The sequence below is a fragment of the Salvia splendens genome, unplaced genomic scaffold (genome assembly GCF_004379255.2).
Source record: "Salvia splendens isolate huo1 unplaced genomic scaffold, SspV2 ctg1178, whole genome shotgun sequence".
Classification (NCBI taxonomy): Eukaryota; Viridiplantae; Streptophyta; class Magnoliopsida; order Lamiales; family Lamiaceae; genus Salvia; species Salvia splendens.
The window spans coordinates 120,001-135,000 of NW_024598731.1; the positions used below are offsets into that span (position 1 = coordinate 120,001).

Sequence of the window (15,000 nt, forward strand, 5' to 3'; positions counted from 1 at the left end):
AAGTATTCTATTTGTAAAAGAAATAATATCAAAATCAAAAAGAAATCCGATTCTATTATTTGGATTTAGAGAAGTATCTGAATTAAATGAAACTAAAAACGAAAAAGATTCACCAATCACTAATGGGACTATTCATAAATTTTCCACTTCAATTCGATCTATGGATTGGATAAACTATTCACTGACAGAAAAAAAAATGAAAGATCTCACCGATAGAACAAGTACAATCCGAAATCAAATAGAAAAAATTACAAAAGAAAAGAAAAAACGATTTCTAATCTCAGAAAGAAATATTAGTCCTAACAAACTAAGTTATAATGCTAAACGATTAAAATTAAAATCATCAAAAAATATTTTACAGATATTAAAAAGAAACAATGCTCAATTAGTCCGTAAATCATATTTTTTTATAAAAATTTTGATTGAAAAGATATATATAGATATCCTTCTAGCTATCATTAATATTCCGAGGATCAATGTACAGTTTTTTCGTGAATCACCAAGAAAAATGATTACTAAATACATTTCTATGTATAATAAAAACGAAAATCACCAAAGACTTGATAAAACAAATCAAAATACACTAATTCACTTTATCTCGAGTATAAAAAAGGTATTTAATTATAGTAATTTTAACAAGAACTCACAGATTTTGTATAACGTAACCTCTTTGTCACAAACATATGTATTTTACAAATTATCACAAATCCAAATTAGTAACCTATATAAGTTAAGATCTGTCCTTCAATATCATGGAGCATCTCGTTTTCTTAAGAATGAAATAAAAGATTATTTTGGAGTCCAAGGAGGATTTCAGTTCAAATTAAAAAATACAAATTTTAAAAATTCTGTAATGAATGAATGGAAAAACTGGGTAAGAAGTAATTATCAATATAAATACGATTTATCTCAGATCAGATGGTCTAGCTTAATATCGCAAAAATGGCGAAATAAAATGAATCAACAGCATATGATTCAAAATAAGGATTTAAATAAATGGAATTTATATGAAAAAGACCAATTTATTCATTACGAAAAACAAAATAATTTGGAAGTCGATTCATTATTGAACCAAAAAGATAATTTTAAAAAATACTATAGATATAATATTTTATTATATAAATCCATTAATTATGAAGATAAGAAAGACTCATCTATTTATGAATTACCATTCAAATTAAATAATAAGCAAGAGATTTTTTATAATTACAAAATAGATAAAAGTAAATTATTTGATATGTCGGGAGGTATCCCTGTCAATAAGCATCTAAGAGAAGATGATATTATCGATACGGAAAAAAGCTCGCATAGAAAATATTTGGATTGGAGAATTCTCCCTTTTTGTCTTAGAAAGAAAGTCGATATTGAATCCTGGATCGATACCGGAACCAAACAAAAAAAAAACCTTTTTGATTGGATGGGAATGAATGAAAAAAGGCTAAAGCGTTCTATATCGAATCTGGAATTTTGGCTCTTCCCAGAATTTGTGTTACTTTGCAAGGCATATAAGATAAAATCATGGATGATACCAATCAAATTACTTTTTTTAAATTTTAATGGAACTAAAGATGTTAGTGAAAATAAAAAAATCAACAGAAAGCAAAATAACGATCCTTTATCATCGAATGAAACAAAATCCATTCAATTAAAAAATCAAAATCATGAAGAAAAAGAGTCTGAGGATCAAGTAGATCTTGAATCAGTTCTAGCAAACCAAGAAAAAGATGTTGAAGAAGATTATGCAAGATCAGACAGGAAAGAGCGTAGAAAGAAAAAGCAATACAAAAGTAATACGGAAGCAGAACTTGATTTTTTGCTAAAAAGGTATTTATGCTTTCAATTAAGATGGGATGATTCTTTAAATCAAAAAATAATCAATAATATCAAAATATATTGTCTCTTGCTTAGACTGACAAATCCACGAGAAATTATTATATCCTCTATTCAAAGGGGAGAACTGAGTCTAGATATTCTAATGATTCAGAAAGATTTAACTCTTACAGAATTGATGAAAAAGGGAATATTGATTATCGAATCAACCCGTCTGTTGGTAAAAAATGATGGAAAATTTATTATGTATCAAACCATAAATATTTTATTGGTTCATAAGAGAAAACAACAAATTAATCAAAGATACAGAAAAAAAAACTCTATTGTAATAAATCAAAGTTTAATTAGAAATAAAGACAAAAATAATTATGATTTACTTGTTCCCGAAAATCTTTTATCCTCTAAACATCGTAGAGAATTGAGAATTCTAATTTCTTTCAATTCAAAAAATGAAAATGATATCAATACAGAAATTATCAATAATAATAACATAAAAAACCACGCTCACATTATAGATAAAAGCAAACGTTTTGATAGAGAGAAAAATAAATTAATGAAATTAAAGCTCTTTCTTTGGCCTAATTATCGATTAGAAGATTTAGCTTGTATGAATCGTTATTGGTTTGATACCAATAATGGCAGTCGTTTCAGTATGTTAAGGATACATATATGTCCACGATTAAAAATTCGGTAAAGTTCCATTTGTCATATATATCCCATAGCATATCTAATCTAGTATATGAAATATATGAAAACAAAGAGAGACGTCCATATACATTGTTTTACATCCCATATTCCATTCTGATATATGGAATTCAATCATGTATCAATTCGATCTAGAAATGAATCAATCCAATTTTTCGTTTTAGATTTTTAGATATAGATATAGATATAATTTTTTTTCCTTTGTAAGGGAAGAAATATACCATCTTTTATGTATTTCTAGCCGAATCAAAAAAAAAATTGGATTGATTTTGGAATTCCTAACGAATTGAAGATTATTGTGTATACCAAATTCAAACCAACTGACATTCTTATTTAATATTACATTATTTATTATTACTGATCAATAAAACTATACTTAACAAAGGCGGGAGGAGGGGGATTTCATTTTATGGTAAAAAGTGCATTCATTTCAATTATTTCACAAGAAGACAACAAAGAAAACAAGGGATCCGTTGAATTTCAAGTATTCAGTTTCACCACTAAGATAAGGAGACTTACTTCACATTTGGAATTGCACAAAAAAGACTTTTCATCTCAGAGAGGTTTGCGCAAAATTTTGGGAAAACGTCAACGACTACTAGCCTATTTGTCAAAGAAAAATGGAGTACGTTATAAAGAATTAATTAGCCAGTTGAACATTCGGGAATCAAAAACTCGTTAATTTGAAGAGTCTTTTTTTTTTTTTATTATTTGATTTATTAGATCTTAAACTTGAATTTTGATGAACTTATTTTCGTTTTCAGTAATTCATGGAAAAATCAATCGAGGAACCCCCTATGAATGTACCAGCTACAAGAAACGACCTTATGATAGTGAATATGGGGCCTCACCACCCATCAATGCATGGTGTTCTTCGACTGATCGTTACTCTCGACGGTGAAGATGTTATTGACTGTGAACCTATATTAGGTTATTTACATAGAGGAATGGAGAAAATTGCGGAAAATCGAACAATTATACAATATTTGCCTTATGTAACACGTTGGGATTATTTAGCTACCATGTTTACAGAAGCAATAACCGTAAATGGACCCGAACAGCTAGGCAATATTCAAGTACCTAAAAGGGCTAGCTATATTAGAGCTATTATGCTGGAGTTGAGTCGTATCGCTTCCCATTTGTTATGGCTTGGTCCTTTTATGGCAGATATTGGGGCACAGACCCCTTTTTTCTATATTTTTCGAGAACGAGAATTAATATATGACCTATTTGAAGCTGCTACCGGTATGCGCATGATGCATAATTATTTTCGTATCGGAGGAGTTGCTGCTGATCTACCTTATGGCTGGGTAGATAAATGTTTGGATTTTTGCGATTATTTTTTAACTGGGGTTGCTGAATATCAAAAGCTTATTACACGAAATCCTATTTTTTTAGAACGAGTTGAAGGCGTAGGTATTATTGGTGGAGAAGAAGCACTAAATTGGGGTTTATCGGGGCCAATGCTACGAGCTTCGGGAATCCAATGGGATCTTCGTAAAGTTGATCGTTATGAGTGTTATGACGAATTTGATTGGGGAGATTCAATGGCAAAACGAAGGTGATTCATTAGCTCGTTATTTAGTACGAATCGGTGAAATGAGAGAATCCATCAAAATAATCCAACAAGCCTTGGAAGGAATTCCAGGGGGGCCCTATGAGAATTTAGAAAGCCGGCGCTTTGATAGAATAAAAGACCCTGAATGGAATGATTTTGAATATCGATTTATTAGTAAAAAGCCTTCTCCCACTTTTGAATTATCCAAGCAAGAACTTTATGTAAGAGTCGAAGCACCAAAAGGAGAATTGGGAATTTTTCTGATCGGAGATCAGAGTGTTTTTCCTTGGAGATGGAAAATCCGACCGCCGGGGTTTATCAACTTGCAAATTCTTCCGCAGTTAGTTAAAAGAATGAAATTGGCTGATATTATGACGATACTAGGTAGTATAGATATCATTATGGGAGAAGTTGATCGTTGAAATGATAATTGATATAATAGAAATAGAAGCTATCCATTCTTTTTCCAGATTGGAAGCCTTAAAAGAAGTTTATGGGATCATATGGATGCTTGTCCCTATTTTCATTCTTGTATTAGGAATCACACTGGGTGTTTTAGTAATTGTTTGGTTAGAAAGAGAAATATCCGCAGGGATACAGCAACGTATTGGACCCGAATACGCGGGGCCTTTGGGAATTCTTCAAGCTTTAGCCGATGGAACAAAATTACTTTTCAAAGAAAATCTTTTTCCATCTAGAGGGGATACTCGTTTATTTAGTATCGGACCATCCATAGCAGCCATATCAACTCTATTAAGCTATTCAGTAATTCCTTTTGGCTATCACTTTGTTTTAGCTGATCTTAATATCGGTGTTTTTTTATGGATCGCCATTTCAAGTCTTGCTCCCGTTGGATTGCTTATGTCAGGATATGGATCAAATAATAAATATTCCTTTTTAGGTGGATTAAGGGCTGCTGCTCAATCAATTAGTTATGAAATACCATTAACTCTATGTGTATTATCAATATCTCTACGTGTGATTCGGTGAGACATAAATTTTTCCCTATCCCCCCCCCTTTTTTTTTTTTTTATTAGGAAAAAGGTAAAATTAATTGAATATATTGAATATATATCCTTATTTTTTTATTCATCATTTGGGTTGATGAACTAAATTAGATAGTTATATGAGTGAAAGAAAACAGCTTCTAAATTTGCAGTAAAAAAAATCGAGACTCATTTCTTATGTACAACAGGAAAGCACAAATAAACATAAGAAGATGAGATCATTTGTCCCAAAATTGGTTGATTAGTCATCCTGGCTTGAAAGCGGGCTCAAAGAATCAACCTTATTGAGTTTTTACTATCATTTATATATATATATATATATATATATTATTGTAATGCTAGTAATGCTACCGAGCAGTTGAGTAAAAATAAAAATGAGTGGATGGTTAGGAACACCAAGATACATAAAAGATTAGTAATAGAATTATCAAAAATAAAAGAATATTAATTGGGGCTTTAAATTAGTAGAAATGATCAGGCAGTACTCCCCACGATTCCGATCCAGAGTATGCTCCTATCCACCAATTAAACAAATGACTATCAGGAACGAAGTAATCTTTTCCTTTTTTTTTTTCAGAAGGAAGAATAGGAACAAAAAAAAGAATAGACTTACAATAGAAAAAGAAAAAAAAAAAAGAATCCTTTATTCTTCTTTCTTTCCTATCTCGATATTCATATAAATATAAATTGAATTCGTGTCATAATTCATGAACTAATGGAATGTCTAATTCTTTTTCGTAATCGAAAATGATAGGTTGAAATATTTATTGGTATTTCTACAAGAAGTATTTTATTGAAAGATTAAAGTTATTGCTCAAGAAAGAAAAATTGAAATTCTTAAAAGATGAGATCAATTCAGAAGTACTTTACTTTAGTATTATAACAGACAGAATTACATTGGTCAAATTTTTGAATTGGGGGCATCCGATAGATTTTGATCCTATCTATCCTACAAACACATCAAGATAAATAATGTTGAAAGGCTCTTAGATTTATTTGTGACCTATGAGGAGCCGTATGAGGTGAAAATCTCATGTACGGTTCTGTAATAGCGATGAAAGCAGTGATGTTATTGTCGACTATGATTATCTAACAGTTTAAGTACAGTTGATATAGTTGAAACACAATCTAAATACGGTTTTTGGGGATGGAATTTGTGGCGTCAACCTATAGGGTTTCTCATTTTTCTAATTTCTTCTCTAGCCGAGTGTGAGAGATTACCTTTTGATTTACCAGAAGCCGAAGAAGAATTAGTAGCTGGTTATCAAACCGAATATTCAGGTATAAAATTTGGCTTATTTTATGTAGCTTCGTATCTAAATCTACTAATTTCTTCATTATTTGTAACAGTTCTTTACTTGGGGGGGTGGAATCTTTCTATTCCAAACCTATTTTGTCCTGAGTTATTTAACATAAATCAAAGAGGGAAAGTTTTTGGAACAATAATCAGTATTTTTATTACACTGGCTAAAACTTATTTGTTCTTATTCCTTTCTATTGCAACAAGATGGACTTTACCAAGACTGAGAATGGACCAACTATTAAATCTTGGATGGAAATTTCTTTTACCTATTTCTTTGGGTAATCTATTATTAACGACTTCGTTCCAACTTCTTTCACTGTAAAGGAATAGAATATTCTATTCTTCATAACTTGTCTCAAACAAGAGAAAGAAACGAGTAAATTTATTTAGAGATATTCCGACATGTTCCCTATGCTAACTCGGTTCTTGAACTCTGGTCAACAAACAATACGAGCTGCCAGATACATTGGTCAAGGTTTCGTGATTACCTTGTCCCATGCGAATCGTTTACCTGTAACTATTCAATACCCCTACGAAAAATTGATTACATCAGAACGTTTCCGAGGCCGAATCCACTTTGAATTTGATAAATGCATTGCTTGTGAAGTATGTGTTCGTGTATGTCCTATAGATTTACCCGTTGTAGATTGGAAATTGCAAACAGATATTCGAAAGAAACGATTACTTAATTACAGTATTGATTTTGGAATCTGTATATTTTGTGGTAATTGCGTTGAGTATTGTCCAACTAATTGTTTATCAATGACTGAAGAATATGAACTTTCTACCTATAATCGTCACGAATTGAATTATAACCAAATTGCTTTAGGTCGTTTACCAATGTCAGTAATTGACGATTATACAATTCGAACAATTTTGAATTCACCTCAATCTTTAATCAAAATGGACAAACCCCCTTTGATTAAAGATTGATTGAAGAGTCATTTTTAATCATTAAACAAAGATCTAGGTTTGATCTAAAAGTCTGAAATCTTTTTTTTTTTCATTTTGCATTTTGTTTGGTCAATAACTACAAAAGCTACAAATCCCAACTAGCGATTGGATTTGATTGATTGGTAAGAATTGCAGCGTAGCTTAATTTAGATTGAAAATCTATTAATATAGTCATAATTCTATCCATAATTATTTCTATTTCGAAATAGAAATTAAAGTATCCATTTTTATTTTTTCGAGAAAGAATGGGATTAGTCTGATATCAGTACTACAGTAATTTTAACCTTTTAGGATTAAATTAACCCATTCTAAATAAGTTTCTCCTGGTCGGGTCAATAAAGTCATGAAAAAAAAGAATTTGATTTTTTTATCTTTTATTTTACGTACAATGGATTTACCCGGACCAATACATGATTTTCTTTTAGTCTTTCTAGGATCAGGTCTTATATTAGGAAGTCTGGCAGTAGTATTACTTCCGAATCCAATTTATTCGGCCTTTTCCTTGGGATTGGTTCTGTTTTGTATATCCTTATTCTATATTCTATCGAACTCATATTTTGTAGCTGCTGCGCAGCTCCTTATTTATGTAGGAGCTATAAATGTTTTAATAATTTTTGCTGTGATGTTTATGAATGGTTCAGAATATTACAAAGATTTTCATCTTTGGACTGTTGGGAATGGTCTTACTTCCCTAATTTGTACAAGTCTTTTTGTTTTACTAATTACTATTATTCCAGATACGGCCTGGTATGGCATCAGCTGGACTACAAAATCAAATCATATTTTAGAACAAGATTTGATAAGTAATAGCCAACAAATTGGAATTCATTTAGCAACCGATTTTTTTCTTCCATTTGAACTCATTTCAATAATCCTTTTAGTAGCTTTAATAGGTGCTATTTCGATAGCTCGTCAATAAGAAATCTTTTTAATTGGTAATCGCAATCCAAATCAGACTTTATTCTATGTTATCACATTTATTTGAGGATTATTCATATATAAATTCTTTTATTCGATCTATATTCCAATCTTTTTTTTTGTTTTGTACTTGTGATATTCTTATTCTAGTCAATCTAATCTGTTGATGTTAAATTGTTGTTCATTGTTCAGATTAAAACAAATCAAAATTGATAAGGAGTTGATTAATGATGCTCGAGCATATACTTGTTTTGAGTGCCTATTTATTTTCTGTTGGTATCTATGGATTGATCACAAGTCGAAATATGGTTAGAGCCCTTATGTGCCTTGAACTTCTATTAAATTCAGTTAATATAAATTTTGTAACATTTTCTGATATTTTTGATAATCGTCAATTAAGAGGAGACATTTTTTCCATTTTTGTTATAACTATTGCAGCCGCTGAAGCAGCTATTGGACCGGCTATTGTTTCATCAATTTATCGTAACAAAAAATCAACTCGTATTAACCAATCAAACTTATTGAATAAATAGTATTCATTATATCAGTGGAAATTTGAATATTTAGAAAAAAGTTCAAATTAATAGGTTTGAGACGGGTAAGGTATGATCGTGGTTGCAAAAACACAAGAAATCAAAGTATTTTGGTCCTTTTTCATAAAGAAATTCGGAAGTAAATTGATTATGATCACTCATTGATTCGTCCGGTATCTAACTTATAGGATTCATTTATAAGTTAGTTTTCTAGATCGAAAATTTATGACGTTCAAAATGTATAGATCCAATGTCACATTCAGTAAAGATTTATGATACATGTATAGGATGTACCCAATGTGTCCGGGCGTGCCCCACCGATGTATTAGAAATGATACCTTGGGATGGATGTAAAGCTAAACAAATTGCTTCTGCCCCAAGGACCGAAGACTGCGTTGGTTGTAAGAGGTGTGAATCCGCGTGTCCAACGGATTTTTTGAGTGTTCGTGTTTATTTATGGCATGAAACAACTCGGAGTATGGGTCTAGCTTATTGATACATTCCATAAAACTCTACTTGAATCCATTTTTCTTTTTTTTTACCGACAAAATCCGTGCTCAAAATAAAATTCAATTGAGCACGGATTTTTCTGGCCCAAGTGTATCTTGTCTTTACCACGAACCATTTTCCTTGTTTAACAATAATTGCGGTTTTGCCAATATTTGCAGGTTGCTTAATTTTTTTTCTTCCACATAGGGGAAATAGAGTAATCCGGTGGTATACTATATGTATATGCATCTTAGAGCTTCTTCTAACGACTTATGCATTTTGCTATCATTTTCAATCAGACGACCCATTAATCCAACTAACGGAGGATTATAAATGGATCCTTTTTTTGGATTTTCATTGGAGATTAGGAATAGATGGACTCTCTATAGGACCCATTTTACTAACGGGGTTCATCACTACTTTAGCTACTTTAGCGGCTTGGCCGGTTACTCGAGATTCTCGATTATTTCATTTCCTGATGTTAGCAATGTACAGTGGACAAATAGGATTATTTTCTTCTCGAGATCTTTTACTTTTTTTTCTCATGTGGGAGTTAGAATTAATTCCCGTTTATCTACTTGTATCCATGTGGGGAGGAAAAAAACGTCTGTATTCGGCTACAAAATTTATTTTGTACACGGCAGGGGGTTCTATTTTTCTTTTAATGGGAGTTCTGGGCGTCGGCTTATATAGTTCTACTGAACCAACATTAAATTTGGAAATATTGGCTAATCAGTCCTATCCTGTGGCCTTGGAAATATTCTTTTATATTGGATTTTTTCTTGCTTTTGCTGTCAAATTACCAATCATACCCCTACATACATGGTTACCAGATACCCACGGAGAAGCGCATTATAGTACTTGTATGCTTCTAGCCGGAATCTTATTAAAAATGGGAGCGTATGGATTAGTTCGGATCAATATGGAATTATTTCCTCATGCTCATTCGCTATTTTCTCCTTGGTTGATAATAGTGGGCGCAATGCAAATAATCTATGCAGCTTCAACATCTCTGGGTCAACGGAATTTAAAAAAAAGAATAGCCTATTCCTCTGTATCTCATATGGGTTTTATAATTATAGGAATTGGTTCTATTACGGATATCGGGCTCAACGGAGCCCTTTTACAAATAATCTCTCATGGATTTATCGGTGCTGCACTTTTTTTCTTGTCCGGAACAAGTTATGATAGAATACGTCTTGTTTATCTTGACGAAATGGGCGGAATGGCTACCCTAATGCCAAAAATATTCATGATGTTCAGTATCTTATCATTAGCTTCTCTTGCATTACCGGGCATGAGCGGCTTTTTTGCAGAATTGGTAGTATTTTTTGGAATAATTACCGCCAAAAAATATTTTTTAATGACAAAAATCGTAATTACTTTTGTAATGGCAATTGGAATGATATTAACCCCTATTTATTTATTATCTATGTTACGCCAGATGTTCTATGGATACAAGATATTTAACGGCCCAAACTCTTATTTTTTTGATTCTGGGCCGCGAGAATTTTTTCTTTCAATCTCTATTTTTTTACCCGTACTCGGTATTGGTATATACCCAGATTTCGTTCTTTCACTATCAGTTGAAAAGGTTGAAGTTATCCTATCTAATTCTTTTTATAGATCTTTTTTTTATTGATAAAAAAATGAAAAAAAAAAACGGAATTGTAATCAGATATGTTTAACATTTGCGAGAACCTTTTGAATCACTCAAGTAATGGAGTGATTCAAAAGGTTCTCAACGACTTACCTGAAGCTTCTTATATATATGTTAAACTGGCTTATGGTTATATATATTTGTTAAACTCGTTCTTGAATTTAATTAGATGTTAATGTAAATGAACCATAACTATGTAATCCTATTGCTAATAGATTTACTCCAAAATAGCATATCCAAATTATAAGAAACCCAATAAACGCTACAATTGCTGAATTTGTACCCTTCCATTTTATATTTGTTTGAGTATGTAAATAAATTGCAAATATGATCCAAGTAATAAAGGCCCAAGTTTCTTTTGGGTCCCAACTCCAATAGGATCCCCATGCTTCGTTAGCCCATACTGCTCCAGAAAGAATTCCTATCGTTAAAAAGAGAAATCCTAGACTAATAATACGAAAACCCCAATGATCTAATTGTTGAATCAATTGAAACCTGTAATAATTCCTAGAAGAAGTAAAAAAAGTATTTTTTAAAATATTTCGTTTTTCCATCATGTATTGGATCTCATCAACGGGAAATGAATCATTTAATAAATTATTGTTTTTACCAACAATTCTTATGACTTTTCTAACTGTAATGACTAGAAGTGATACTGATAATAATGATCCACATAAAAGGGCCACATATCCTAATATCATCATACTTACATGCATTATTAACCACTCGGACTGAAGAGCGGGTACTAATATGGTGGATTCGTGTATTTCAGTTAAAAGACCTGAGGTAGCAAAGCCCTGTGAAAAAAGAGCACTTGGTGCGGTTATTGTGCTTAAATAATTCTTATGTTTTTTAAAATATGGAACCATATGAATAATAGAGAAAATCCATGAAAGAAATATTAATGATTCGTATAAATCACTTATTGGTAAATGTCCCGAATAAATCCAACGAGTAATTAGTAATCCTGTTAGGCAGAAAAAAGTGGTTAACATGCCTTTTTCTGACGAATCATAGAGTCCCACAAATTCATTGACTAATAAGGTTAGAAAATGAATTATAATTACAATTGAAACAGCCGAAAAAGAAATATGAGTTAATATATGCTCTAAAGTTGAAAATATCATAAAAAAAAAGGGGGGAATACTTTAATTATCCATAATTTTACATATGGAATTGAATTCATTATAGGATTTATTCTATCCTTTTAATAATTAGATAATTTAATTATGTCATGCCGCTACTCGGACTCGAACCGAGATGCTCTAGCACTGCTTCCTAAGAGCAGCGTGTCTACCAATTTCACCATAGCGGCTTGCTCAAAATTATAATAACCCTTTTTTATTCAATTGGCGAGCTTGAAGGAGTTAATTCAATGGAATATTTTTTTGTTGAAACATTCAAATTAATGAAAATAAAAATTCATTTTTATTGTATTAATCCTTAGAGTTTCGTTAGGTATAAAATTTGTGTTAAGGTTTAGCAACCCCATTAGATATTGATTTATGGACATATAATATAACAAAAAAAGTTTCGAGTTCTGTCCCGGACTTTCAAATTGAAAACTGGAAAATCTTATCTAATTCAATATATATTCCTTGATAGATCATCCAGATCAAGCATATGATCTAAACCAGATCAGTCAAAATTTACACATTTTTATCTACCTAGTATTTCTTTAAATTGGATTGAAGGCATCAAAGGTTCTATTTTCTATAGTGATTAAAAATAATAATTGTCAAGACAGTTATAAAATAAGTTAAACTTAATTATAAAATAAGTTAAACTTAATTCATTTTTTTTTTTTTTAAATTAAAAATAATAAGATTTTTTTATGGAACATACATATCAATATTTATGGATTCTATCTTTCGTTACACTTCCAGTCCCTATGTTAATAGGAATAGGGCTGCTACTTTTTCCGGTGTCAACAAAAAAACTTCACCGTATATGGGCTTTTCCGAGTGTTTTATTGTTAAGTATAGTTATGGTTTTTTCGACCGATCTGTTTATTCAGCAAATAAATAGCAGTTCCATTTATCAATATGTATGGTCTTGGACACTCGATAATGATTTTTCTTTAGAATTCGGTTGCTTGATCGATCCACTTACTTCTATTTTGTTAATATTAATTACTACGGTTGGAATTTTAGTTCTTGTTTATAGTGACAGTTATATGTCTCATGATCAAGGCTATTTGAGATTTTTTGTTTATATGAGTTTTTTCAATACTTCAATGCTGGGATTAGTTACCAGTTCCAATTTAATACAAATTTATATCTTTTGGGAATTGGTTGGAATGTGCTCTTACCTATTAATAGGGTTTTGGTTTACGCGACCTCCTGCGTCAAATGCTTGTCAAAAAGCATTTGTAACTAACCGTGTAGGGGATTTTGGTTTATTATTAGGAATTTTAGGTTTTTATTGGATAACAGGTAGTTTTGAATTTCGGGATTTATTCGAAATACTCAATAACTTCATTTATAATAATGATAATGAGGTTCATTTTTTATTTGTTACTTTGTGCGCTTTCCTATTATTTTCCGGTGCAATTGCTAAATCGGCACAATTCCCTCTTCATGTGTGGTTACCAGATGCCATGGAAGGACCTACCCCTATTTCGGCTCTAATACATGCTGCTACCATGGTAGCAGCGGGAATTTTTCTTGTAGCTCGACTTCTTCCTCTTTTCGTAGTTATACCTTACATAATGAAGCTAATAGCTTTGATAGGCACAATAACACTATTATTAGGAGCTACTTTAGCTCTTGCTCAAAAAGACATTAAAAGAGGTTTAGCTTATTCGACAATGTCTCAATTGGGTTATATGATGTTAGCACTAGGAATGGGGTCTTATCGAAGTGCTTTATTTCATTTGATTACTCATGCTTATTCCAAAGCATTATTATTTTTAGGGTCGGGGTCCGTTATTCATTCAATGGAAACTGTTGTTGGCTATTCTCCGGATAAAAGTCAGAATATGGTTCTTATGGGTGGTTTAACAAAACATGTACCGATTACAAAAATTTCTTTTTTTTTAGGTACACTTTCTCTTTGTGGTATTCCGCCTCTTGCTTGTTTTTGGTCAAAAGATGAAATTCTTAATGATAGCTGGTTGTATTCGCCTATTTTTGCAGTAATAGCTTGGGCCACCGCAGGATTAACCGCATTTTATATGTTTCGCATCTATTTGCTTACTTTTGAAGGCCATTTAAATATTCATTTTCAAAATTATAATGGTAAAAAAAACAGCGCATTCTATTCAATATCTTTATGGGGTAAACAGCGATCAAAAATGCTTAAAAGAAAAATGCGTTTATTACCTTTATTAACAATAAATAATAATGAAAGGGCTTCCTTTTTTTGTTTTTTTTGGAAAAAAATATATCAAACTGGTGGTACTGTAAGAAGGATGACATGTCCTTTTATTACTATTAATCATTTTGGCACTAAAATAATTTTTTCCTATCCCCAGGAATCGGATAATACTATATTATTTCCGATGCTTGTTTTGGTACTATTTACCTTGTTTATTGGAGCTATAGGAATACCTTTCAATCAATTCAATCAAGAAGAAATGAATTTGGATATATTATCCAAACTTTTAATTCCGACTTTAAGTCTTTTACATCAAAATCAAAATGAGTCTGTAGATTGGTATGAATTTGTTACAAATTCAACTTTTTCAGTCAGTATAGCTTATTTGGGGATATTTATAGCGTCTTCTTTATATAAGCCGATTTATTCATCCTTACAAAATTTGAAATTCCTTAATTTGGTTGCTAAAAAAGGTCCTAAGAGAATTCTTTGGGACAAAATAATAAATGTGATATATGATTGGTCATATAATCGGGCTTATATCGATGCTTTTTATACAACATCCTTTACTTGGGGAATAAGAGAATTCGCTCAATTAACATATTTTTTTGATAGACGAGTAATTGATGGAATTACGAACGGGGTTGGTATCATCAGTTTCTTTGTAGGAGAAAGTATAAAAAATGTAGGAGGGGGTCGCATCTCTTTTTATCTCTTATTATATT

General features: G+C 31.3%; 5 protein-coding genes across 5 annotated transcripts in view; 4 read left to right on the plus strand and 1 right to left on the minus strand.

Annotated features, from left to right (window-relative positions):
* The window catches only part of LOC121788915 (protein TIC 214-like), a 5,237-nt gene extending 3,176 nt beyond the window's left edge, over positions 1–2,061 (plus strand). The window contains 2 exon segments of the mRNA XM_042187508.1: positions 1,668–1,824; positions 2,004–2,061. Coding sequence (XP_042043442.1) covers positions 1,668–1,824; positions 2,004–2,061 — 215 coding nt within the window.
* Positions 2,062–3,332: 1,271 nt separating this feature from the next.
* On the plus strand, positions 3,333–4,221 carry LOC121788920 (NAD(P)H-quinone oxidoreductase subunit H, chloroplastic). The gene has a single exon (XM_042187511.1). The coding sequence runs from the start codon at positions 3,333–3,335 to the stop codon at positions 4,098–4,100; it is 768 nt and encodes a 255-aa protein (XP_042043445.1). The 3' UTR covers positions 4,101–4,221.
* Positions 4,222–4,393: 172 nt separating this feature from the next.
* LOC121788921 (NAD(P)H-quinone oxidoreductase subunit 1, chloroplastic) lies at positions 4,394–5,096 on the plus strand. The gene has a single exon (XM_042187512.1). It carries the CDS (start codon positions 4,517–4,519, stop codon positions 5,081–5,083), a length of 567 nt encoding a protein of 188 aa, XP_042043446.1. The 5' UTR covers positions 4,394–4,516; the 3' UTR covers positions 5,084–5,096.
* Positions 5,097–9,152: 4,056 nt separating this feature from the next.
* LOC121788916 (NAD(P)H-quinone oxidoreductase chain 4, chloroplastic) lies at positions 9,153–10,939 on the plus strand. Its single transcript, XM_042187509.1, has 2 exons — positions 9,153–9,216; positions 9,387–10,939. The coding sequence occupies exons 1-2, from the start codon at positions 9,153–9,155 to the stop codon at positions 10,937–10,939; spliced, it is 1,617 nt and encodes a 538-aa protein (XP_042043443.1).
* A 2,644-nt stretch (positions 10,940–13,583) lies between these two features.
* LOC121788917 (protein TIC 214-like) overlaps positions 13,584–15,000 on the minus strand; it is a 3,925-nt gene continuing 2,508 nt past the window's right edge. The window contains exon 2 of the mRNA XM_042187510.1: positions 13,584–13,659. Within this exon, the coding sequence (XP_042043444.1) occupies positions 13,584–13,659 (76 nt within the window). The remainder of the gene's footprint in view (positions 13,660–15,000) is intronic.